The following is a 10,979-nucleotide window of genomic DNA, read 5'->3' as shown; positions in this document are numbered from 1 at the left end:
GAAGCTTTATAACGTATAATAATTCACTTTGGGAGTAACCCAGCTTCTCAAATATTACTGAATTATTACTCTGTAACACATGCCAGAACTCACTTCTCTTTAGAGTCTGATTACTAAAATACATACACTGAACTAGTAAAAACACGTACCACAACATGTGCTTTTGTCCCTTTCATTGCTTAACTGAAAACCTGATTTGTCCGTTTGCCTGTGTAATAATTTAAAGTATGTCAGCCGAACATATCTGTATCTTTATTTCAATTAAATTAAAAACAATCTGCAAGTATATTTATGCAACGTTCACTATATACACATGATTTATGCAACTGCAAGGCAATCCTATGTATGCTGATTAATCTATTGTTAGTAAAACATGACAATAGCTATGGAAGTTGACGAGTGCTCCTTTTCACAAGTGACCGTTTTCATGGCGTGACTGAAAAAGAGCAGCTACTAGCCATGAAATGGATTATCAGTAAACCTTAAAAAGAACGTGACATAACCTAGCAGAGATTAACAGTCTTCTAAATGTAGTAGCATATTTACTTCGGATGATAGCGCTGCTTCTTAAAAGAAAACTTGCTGTCATCTTAATGATGTAAGACTTCCATCTGCTCTATCTAAAGAAAGCAATAATAAGACATTATGCTTCCTGGCAAAAATTTATTTTTGAACTGGCACCATAGTATTTCAGAAAATAATAATAAAGTACCTCTTTGGTGAAGCCTAGGTACCCCCTACTGCTCATTGTAACAACTTGTAAACAGGACCGCAATACAGTGCTTTGCCTTAATTCTAGCTCGGTTAGGTACCACAGATCTTCCTCACAGTCCTTCTCATAATTTTAGGAAGGTATTTTAAAGCAGGGAGTAAAGCAAAGGAAGATTAAGAAGGATATAAAGTTCCCTGTTTGAGATTTAAAAAAAGTGCATAATGTTTTAATTCCAAAAACTGTGCCACTGTATGGAACTGATGGATACAAGACTGTTTTCCTTCCTGTACTGGACATTATTGATCATTACACAAACACAGTCTCTGCTCATTGGCCAAAGAAGTCTCTCAAGTCTGTTTTCTGGTACAATCAGTTGTCCAATTACTTTAGAACAATGTCCTGCATACTAAACCAAGAAGTTGCGTACATGTACAAGTTAACCATTTTTTTTCCCACTAGAATGTCTGGTTTTGCAATTCCATTTCTGTACACTGCATTTCCAATCTACTGGAGAGTTTTTAGTGTTTGGCATACACATCCCAACTCCTTGGCACCACCAGGTCCAGTGCATCCATTGCCAGCAACAGACGTAGCACCAGGAAAACGCGACTCCCAGTGCAAGGGATAGTTCAGGAGGAGTGGGCATTCTCCAGCAACGGTGGTCCGTCTCGATGCATCGATGGATGTGTGTGCTCCCTTTTGTAAGTTTTTGGAGGAAGCTTTGGGATATGTTGAGAAGTGCTTTGTCGTGGAGGAACAGGTGGTCCAGCAACAGGATGGAGGTCCACATCTTGCGGTATCAAAGGTGGTGATGGAAGATGCCTCCGTGCTACATGTGGAGAAGGTGTCTGAGGGGGAGGGGGAGTAAACGGAGAAGGACTGTTTGGGAAAAAAGTGTTACCAAGTTCGCTTTTTCTCCCCAGCGGTGGAGGTTGGAGGTGTAGTGGTGAGCTAGAGAAAACATCTGGAGTTCGCACAGGTTCTCGTGGTGGTAACACAGGAGGGCTTTCAGGGGGGTCAGAGATGCAGGTCCGATCAGGCACTGAGTACCTTGGTGAATACACTTTAGAGGTTGGTTGCCTAGGAGGGATTGCTGGTGGGCTGTCCAGGTGCACAGAAGTTATCTGAGGTACACAAACAATTCATTCAATACAATTTTAGAGTGGTAGCAAAGAACAGGGCCCTGCTGTGAAATGGAAGCAGAGTCTCTGCCCTGTAGACTGCTCTTATCCAGTTAAAGACATGGCACAGCAAGCGGGTGCATAATGAAGATGGGGAGTATGGATACAAAAGGAGTGGCAGTGCCCTAAAAACATGTTTCTCAGGCTGATGTGGAGAGAAAATACACTGGATGTGCAGGGGGAGAGCAGGGACATATCAACACATGAGTTAACAGCCAAGGATGGGAGGAATCAAGATGCACAGAGAGGGACAAAGGCAAGACAAAGAATGGTCAAAGCAACAATTACGAAGCTAGAAAATGAAGAAAAGGGAGAGGCAGATGATGCTGAACAGGGAGAAAAACAAAAAACTATGCTCAGAAGATGGAATTAAGTAGTCAGAATTACTGAAGGCAACAGCTCCCAGGCTGCAGACCACAGTGAGAGGGTGACTGGTCTCCAACACCCTATCACGCACATGATGTTTTCAGTTGCATTTTGGTAGGAACATGATGTGTTAAACTCTGCTGGGTGACAGCAGAGTCACCTGTAGTCTGAAAACTACAACTTACTGGAGCCATAGAATCATAGAATAGTAGGGCTGGAAAGGACCTTAAGATCATCAGGTTCCAACCCCCCTGCCATGGGCAGGAACACCTCACACTAAACCATCCCACCCAAGGTTCTGTTCAACCCGGCCTTGAACACTGCCAAGGATGGAGCATTCACAACCTCCCTGGGCAACCCATTCCAGTGCCTCACCACCCGTACAGTAAAGAATTTCTTCCTTATATCCAATCTAAAAGCTTAAATGGCTTATATCCAAGCCATATACAAGCCCTCTTCAAAGACATACATGCTCCGAAGGAATTTTGAATGGGATTTTCAAATCCACTTAATTTTCACTCAAAGTCACAAACCAGCTCCACTGAAATCAAGCAACATTTAACACTGCCTGCAGCAAAGGCTGGACCAGATCCCAAATGCCAGACAAATGCAAGAGGAAAATGCAGCAATGACTCAAGCAGGCAGGCAGACAAGACAGGTAATCAAGAGAAGAAAGACATCACTAGGCATGACAGCATCAGGGTCAAATAGTCTAATGAGCCTTTTCAGGGACTCGGTGTGTACATTACTTTCCATCATTACTACTCTTCAGTTCCTTACCCCCAGTCATACACCCCAAAATGATACTCTGGGACGATTATCAGGAAACATCTGCCTGAAGCCTCAAGTTCTCACAGGCAATGTAAGAGTCTGAGCATAGCAACTTAGTAGACAACAAGAGGCATTTCTAACCCTAAATTCAGGTCCTATCTGCAAGTTTTTATTCATTCTGGGATCAGGACATAGTAAGGCAGAGCTCTGAAGGCTTCAAATCTGAAATACATGACTTCTTTCACACACAGTTCTTCAAAAATACACGTACTATCTTCAAGAGATACTTTTCTATCATATTCTGCCCTCAGCTCCAAGAAAAAAACCCTTTTTTCTCCTTACTTACTTTTGATGGGGAGGATTCAGCTGGGGCAGACTCTGGTCGTCTTCGTGGAGGAACCGGAGGAGGGATATGAGCTTCATCTGAATTTTTGGTGAAGTTTATGGATGACACAGAAGCAGATCCTAGTGGACATAAAAAAAAATCATTCTGATCATGACGAACTTTTGTTCAACTCAGTATAGTTCTTTTACTGCTGCCAATAAAGGTGTTATAAATAAGAAAGCAATTGCTCATGAAATCCAGCATGAGTCAAAAAGGTATTAAAGACAGACAACAAAACAACCTTCTAACTTGCAGCTTCCAGACAAACTGCCTGAGTTGCAATCATCTCTGTGACCACCTATTCCTGCACATTCATAAGCAATCCTTGAGACCAAAAGCACACCACAAAGTTGTTCTTGTATCACAACAGCACTAAAACAATACCCTGAACCTGCAGTCGATGGGCCAATCCAACAGTGAAGAAATATCTTCTTCTGAAGTATTCCAGAGACCTGGCTTGGACACTCAACAATGTCACTGCTCTAAGCAACTTCTACTTTTAGCAAGTCATTTCACCTCCTTGTGGCAGCCAGCTGAACACAGGACCGACCTTGTAACTCCTTTGAAAGCATAGATGGATGGAGGCTATGTCCACTATTAATGGAAAGCACATCATAAAATATGAGCTTCTTTGTATATTAGTGAAGAGAGAAGAAACACAGGTGTGGATGGGCACTGATAGATTTAAAGCAGAGAAATACTGATTTTAAGTTCTACAGGAAAACCATCTGTGTGCACTGAAACCAATTCAGAATGGCAGACAGCAGAATAAAGCACCCACAAAACATTCATTTTTATTCTCATCATTTTTGTTCACCATCAAACAGATACTCACCTCATATATACATAGAAACAAACATCTGTGGGATTTGGTGGAGACATATACAGGCACTAGGGATATATCTGCCTTCTGTTTTGACAAGTTTCTGCACAGGCATGTAACACACTCTATGTAACACGCCCAGTTCTGTTGAGTTTCTCCTCTTACAATAAAAACTTATTAGAAAAGGAATAAAACACACTGAAAGGTTTTACTACCACAAGGAGACAAAAGCAACTATTTCTATAGTCACTTTAGAAGACTAAACATGATTCACCTGTTTAACACCACAAAATCTAATACACACATTCTTGGTAGACCATCTATGAGTACCTACTTGCATGAAAAGGACTTGAAGGATCTGAGTCAAACACGCTGCAGGCATCTGTAGTACTTGAAGTAGCAGAAGCAGGGGGAGGAGTCAAAGGTGTTCGGGGAGAGTTTGGTGCAGATGCTGTTGCTTCAGTCTCACTCTCTGGGATGCGGCTATAACTGATTTTCCGTGGTTCCTGTTGCAGGGGTGTAGGATGTCTCATGGTACCAGGCCTTGGATTAGAGGGGCGAACACCTGGGGACTTGAGAGGATAGCTGTATTTTTTGGGCTGAAATGACAAAAAAACATAGTATTAAACATAATCAAAAGGCCACAAGATCACCTAAATGTAGCTTCGTATTTATGAAGAGATCTAAAATGACTTCTGCTATCTGTGAAAGCAGTTTTTGAAATACATAAATTGAATACTAACAAATCTTGGTGGAGGCTTAACATTTCGTGGCTCTATCTCCAGTGACTTGTTGAACAGGTAATCTGTAAATTCCGTCTCTATGCTGTTTCCCATTGGATTCAGGTTTTCAAAAAATCTCTGAAATACAAGAAGGTAGAGAACTTGTCAGCTAAGCTACTTCTTAGTAGCTTATTACTGTTTGTTTCTACTGCAGAAATGACACAAACTATTCCAGAGAAGAGAGAAAATGCTGGAGTCAGAAGTAATGACAGATTTTTAAGTTATTAAATCTGCTTGCTGCCAGTGCTATCAGGTAAACCTGGAAATGTAAAGGCAGGGTAGCAAAGGAGGAGTAAGACAACTGGGCTCACTGGACAAATAAACCCAATCGAGGGAAGGACAGTGAGAATCTGGCAGTTTCTGTTCCTGTTTAACACTGATCAGTAAGAAGATTTATCTACATCCCAATAGCTAAGGGAAAGCAAAACGAAACTCCAACAAAACTAACCAAAGTTCAAGCACTGAGCTTTCTGCCCTTCCTTGCAGTGAGACCCGAGGGAGATTTTATGACAGGCTTTCACCTCATCTCTGATTCAGTATGATGTGAATTCAGTCTATCCTTATGGTTTATCAGCTGTAAAAGTCACCGGAGAAGTAGCTCAGTGCAAGGACTCAAGGAAATAATGCCACTTACCCTGATGTCAAATTCCACTCTTAAACAATACGGCTGGTTCTGGTACTGCTGTATCTCTCCCGTTATTTCAGCTACTTTTCTTCTCTTGCTGAAGTTTATAAGTTCTTTCCCATGTCGCTTTAGAAATTCAGGGTTGCCTTCTTCTGTTTTCAAAATGTTAGTTAAGTAAATCCCTAAAGAACACAAAGAAGAGTTTCTCAACATAGAGTTCAAACCAAGGAGAAAGCACATGACTGGAATAGAAAGAAATCTTAAAGAATTAATCTTCTGCACACTATTTAGAAAAAATCTCTGTTAGGATCAATAAGGGCAACAATTTAAATATTTCGTCTTTTCCAGAAAGCTGCCTTTTTTGCATCAAAATCTCGAAGTCTATGCATTTTTGCATTGCTTAGGAAGCTGACACAACTGAACACTACTTGCATTTTGCAAGACAAGAGTACATGTCTTGAGAACTGAACTCAAGCACTTTCTCTCAATGGTTCCACCTCAACTCAGCTCTACCCCATTAGAGACCCCAGCTAAGCTCCAAAAAGTTATTTTCAGGTTTTACTCTTCTTTTCCAGTCTCCAATCCTGGCTTCATAATTGCATCATTTGAAAATTAGAGAGAAAAGAGTGCTCTCAAGTCCACAGATAGAACCATAGGAAAGAACCTTAAAGCTCATCTAGTTCCAACTCCCCTACCATGGGCAAGGACACCTCCCACTAGACCAGGTTGTTCAAAGCCCTGTCCAACCTGGCCTTGACCACTACCAGGGATGGAGCATTCACAACTTCCTTGGGCAGCCTGTTCTAGTGCCTCACCACTCTCACAATAACGAATTTCTTCCTTATATCCAACCTAAATCTCCCCTGTTCAAGTCTGAACCCACTACCCCTTATACTATCTCTACAGTCCCTGATGAAGAGTCCCTCCCTGGCACCCTTGTAGGCCCCTTAAGATACTGGAAGGCTGCTACGAGGTCTCCACGCAGCCTTCTCTTCTCCAGGCTGAACAGCCCCAATTTTCTTAGCAAGTCCTAGCCTAGATAATATATCTGGAACTGTCATTATGACTTTTCTAAGCATAACTTGACAGAAATAAATGAAGCTCTTCATGTGTGATCCTGCTAACCTCTACTCATCTCTCAAGCAAGATAGAAGATTTCTTAGTTCACCTTATCTTTCTTTGCAGAGCTCTGGAGTATATCTTTCCCCAATCTGTAGAAGGCGAAAAAAGCTATCAAAACTATTTTATTTCATAGGCCTGAAGCCTATGCTGGACAAGAGTAATGTCCAGAGCTGGAACTGATCTGCAGCAAACATCCAAGTAGGTTGCTAAAGAATAGGAGTGCCATATACTTCACAATTTTCTGAAGGTCAGAAATTCCAAGCAATCTACTTGAAATGACAACTGTTCAGGCCGATGATAAAGAGGAGGCTTCCCAAAGGCTGTTTTTATAGAAATAAGACTTTTTAATAGAAAGATTCTGGTTATAAGAAGCTATGAAAATAAAAACTGTAGCTTTATTTCTTGAAATTCTCGACAGGGAAGGGGGTCCTTTTCTCTCTACTAGTCCGTGGCAATAATATTTCTAATGTGACCATCTTCCATTTAAGGCATTTATGGTCACATGACAGTTCAAAGTAAAAATGAGTAAATATGTAAACAAGATATTGCAGATATACAGACAGTCACTTTAATTTTTCTTTCACATATTTCACATAATGTCAGGCACCTGAAAATCAAACCCAATCGCCCTGTTTTGACTGACTTTCTACTATTGTTCAGGCTCTGTCTAGTGCCCTAGCTCAATACTTTCCAAATGTTTATGCATGATACAGCTCATTGAAACCAAATGTACTTACCAAAAAAAGGCACACAAGGAGGATTAATGGACCTGAGTTTTGCCAAGTATTTCTTATAATGATCCTCACTCAGCTCATAAGCTTCTTCTAAAATCTTCTTCTGGCGACTTGGAATTTGCTGAGAAGAGAGATGAAACTGGTTGTTTGGAAAGACAGGGTAAAGTGTAGCCCAGCAACAGTACTTAGTGTAATGCTCTCCCAATGATATTGAGGTCAGTGACCGTGATGACAGTCCCTGACTATCTCAGGATCTTGCTACCTTTTTCTGCCTAAGTAAGGACTGATTTCTTGCTTCTGAAACCAAGGAAAAAACCCCTCTATTACACCCCAATTGATTAATCTGTTGGAGGATTTATCTCCCTTGCTCCTTCTCTGCTGCAGCTGCAGCTTACTGACTAAACAGGCTTTCTGCATTACACTTCCATACCAAAAATGGAAAATATTTTACTGTACCTCAAATGTGTGATCCAACCTATACACTGCTGCGGAGTTCATAGCACTGACAATCTCCAGGACACCATTAAAGTTGTTTAGCTCTTGAAATACTTGCAGGATCTCAATTATCCGGCTCACTACAGTAACTCTTTCCTCCAGGTTTTCTGTTTCTACGATGCATCTAAACACAAAAGAACATTTGATCTTGTATTAAAGCGTTGATAAGTTTTCCAAAATCAAATATGAAGTCGTACCACAAACATGAAAAATTTATCAAATTACTTGACACAGTTTGGAAAACGTTTAGAGAATAAACATTTGAAAATATTCTAAGAATAAAAAGCTGAGACTATTTCTGGTAGAAGTCTCACAAGGACCAGCTGCAGCATCTGAACATGACTTAAAACTGGAATTCTTTTTTAACAGAGTTTTTCACAGTATATACTTCTGAATGGACTGTAGATGTCCAGAGCAGATTCAGGAAAGTTACTTACTTTTCAAACCACAAAGTGAGGTTAGTTGTGTGCCTTATCATTTTGAGAAGATTGGGAGAATTAATTTCTTTATCTTCCTTTGTCCATACACTCCCAACTAGTTCAGATGGCTGCACAGCTCTAGAAAAGTAGATGCACGTATAAAAAGAAATGTAATTAAAAGCCATAGAGAATATATTATTTTCCCAAACCTCTTTATTTGCAGTGAATTTTGAGTTGATATTTGAAATAAATTTTTAAGATATGACCTCTCTTGTATAATGTTAGGCACCTTGCACAACTAATTGACTGGTATTTCTACACTTCTTTTTTAGTGTGTATTTCTTAATTTAGATGACTATTAACAAGCTCTGTTCATCTAAATAAAGAACAAAGTCTACATTTCATTCACCATCATAAAATGTGAGCTTCCAACACCTGAACAGCCTCTCACAGACAGCTGGTGAGATCTGAACCGATCCACAATCTGCTTCACAAACTAGGATACGAAGTAAACTGATTTAATTAATGTCCATACTTTGCAAAGGTTGATCTACTTGGAAAATATAAAGAGAAACCTGCAGCACAATGCAATTGACAGTACGCATCAGCCATATCTACTGCACATTAACTGGGGGGGGAGGATAAGACAAATACTCATTTTTAGTAGTTTTTCCTGACAAAATAGCAAACAATATACAGCGCTGGTAAAGTCCCTTGACCTACCGTGGGGATTCACATCAGGGGCCCGCAGAAACAATTTCATGCTGGAGAATATTTTGGTTTGTGTCATGTGTTTTTCAATGGAGGAAAGTTACCTGTAAAAATCTGACTCAAGTAAAGTAAGCTGGCGAGCAATTTCAATTGGATGCAAAGTGAGCAAGTCAAAAGTCTCTGTGTGTCCTGGTTTGCTTATGTGCCATTCAATCGCCGGAGGAGGGCTCTCAAAAGTAATGTTGTGACTTTGCCCAATGGCTTGTGCCTGCTTTTTCCGGTTGATTATCTTTGTGATAGATTCAACCCATTTCTTCATCGCTTTGCCTGGCACACAGAGAGAAATTTGCTATTTAGTTACCCTTAATAACCTTGAACTATTAAAATTATTATTTAGTTACTCTCACTGAACTTGCACAGGTCCAGGTCACTTACCCAGACCTATGCAAGACATTTGACACTGTCACACACAATACCCTTGCCTCTAAATTGGAGAGCCATAGATTTGACAGATAGGCCACTTGGAGGATAAGGAACCAGCTGGATGGTCACACTCAAAGAGTTGCAGTCAACAGCTCAGTTTCCAAGTGGAGGTCAGTGATGAGCGGTGTTCCTCAGGGGTACTGGGACCGGTGCTGTTTAACATCTTTGTCAGCAACATGGACAGTGGGATCAAGCACCCTCAGCAAATTTGCTGATGACATCAAACTGTGTGTTGCAGTAACAAGCTGGAGGGAAGGGATGCTGTACAGAGGGACTTGGACAGGCTGGAGAGGCCAGTGCAAACCTCATGAAGCACAACAAGGTCAAGTGCAAGGTCCTGCACCTGGGTCAGGGCAATTCCAAGCACAAAGAGAGGCTGGGGAGATTGACAGCAGCCCTGAGGAAAACTTGGGTATGCTGGCTGACAAGAAGCTCAACGTGATCCAGCAGTGTGTGCTCACAGCTCAGAAACCAACCGTGTCCTAGACTGCATCACCAGCAGTGTGATCAGTAGGTTGAAGGAGGGGATTCTCCCCCTCTACTCTGCTCTGGTAAGACCCACCCTGCAGTCCTGCATCCAGCTCTGGGGCCCCCACACAAGGACATGGAGCTGTTGGAGTAAATCCAGAGGAGGCCATGGAGATGCTCTAAGTGCTGAAGCACATCTGCTATGGAGACAGGCTGAGAGGGCTGGGCTTGTTCAGCCTGAAGAAGGCTCAGGGGAGACTTTATGGGAACTTTGCAGTACCTAAAGGAGCCGATAAGAAATCTGGAGAGGGACTTTTGACAAGGGCATGTAGGGATAGGACAGGGGGAAATGGCTTTAAGTTGACAAATGACTGTTTAGCTCGACACCATAAGAATTTCCTGCACAAGATGTTGAATTCATTGAAAATTTACCACCAATCCACATTAAACTAACTGGCTCATTCTCTCCCTCTTTTTTATTTCTAAATAACCATTAAATACTTCTTTAACACAACACTCTCCTACAAAGTGCTCCTGTAGCTGTTTCAGGTTTTTTACAAGGGATCAGGAAAGAGCTGTACAATCCCGAGTGGAAGGTAACTTACAGTTCTAATATGCCCTGTGAAATACCTGGAAAATCTTTGCTTCAAAGAAACAGTGGTTTCCATCATCAAACTTTTATAAAAATTACACCTCTATACAGTTTAAGAGGACAATCAAAGCAACTATTCTGTCCTGATGATTACTCAGCTGTTTTGCATGATTTCAGTCCCTTTATAACTAAACCAATACTTATTAGGATGTAAATCACATTCCTTCTGAACACTATTATTCAAGGATTTTGAGTAATAGTGTTGTTTTTTTTAATTAAGGATTATTTTATGTTCTCTGTGAAGTACTTA

General features: G+C 41.0%; 1 protein-coding gene across 2 annotated transcripts in view; it reads right to left on the bottom strand.

The window, feature by feature from the left end:
- Positions 1-230: 230 nt before the first annotated feature.
- Positions 231-10,979, bottom strand: part of SOS1 (SOS Ras/Rac guanine nucleotide exchange factor 1) — a 54,717-nt gene continuing 43,968 nt past the window's right edge. For both annotated transcript variants that reach the window (XM_065682111.1, XM_065682112.1), the window contains 9 exons: positions 9,231-9,453; positions 8,434-8,553; positions 7,958-8,120; positions 7,505-7,622; positions 5,655-5,827; positions 4,982-5,098; positions 4,573-4,837; positions 3,377-3,495; positions 231-1,836 (listed from right to left, as the gene is read on the bottom strand). In XM_065682111.1, the coding sequence (XP_065538183.1) occupies positions 1,342-1,836; positions 3,377-3,495; positions 4,573-4,837; positions 4,982-5,098; positions 5,655-5,827; positions 7,505-7,622; positions 7,958-8,120; positions 8,434-8,553; positions 9,231-9,453 (1,793 nt within the window). In that variant the 3' untranslated portion in view covers positions 231-1,341. The remainder of the gene's footprint in view (positions 1,837-3,376; positions 3,496-4,572; positions 4,838-4,981; positions 5,099-5,654; positions 5,828-7,504; positions 7,623-7,957; positions 8,121-8,433; positions 8,554-9,230; positions 9,454-10,979) is intronic.

The sequence above is a fragment of the Lathamus discolor genome, chromosome 5, assembly GCF_037157495.1.
Source record: "Lathamus discolor isolate bLatDis1 chromosome 5, bLatDis1.hap1, whole genome shotgun sequence".
In the NCBI taxonomy this organism is placed as follows: Eukaryota; Metazoa; Chordata; class Aves; order Psittaciformes; family Psittacidae; genus Lathamus; species Lathamus discolor.
This window is presented reverse-complemented; position numbering and strand designations above follow the sequence as displayed.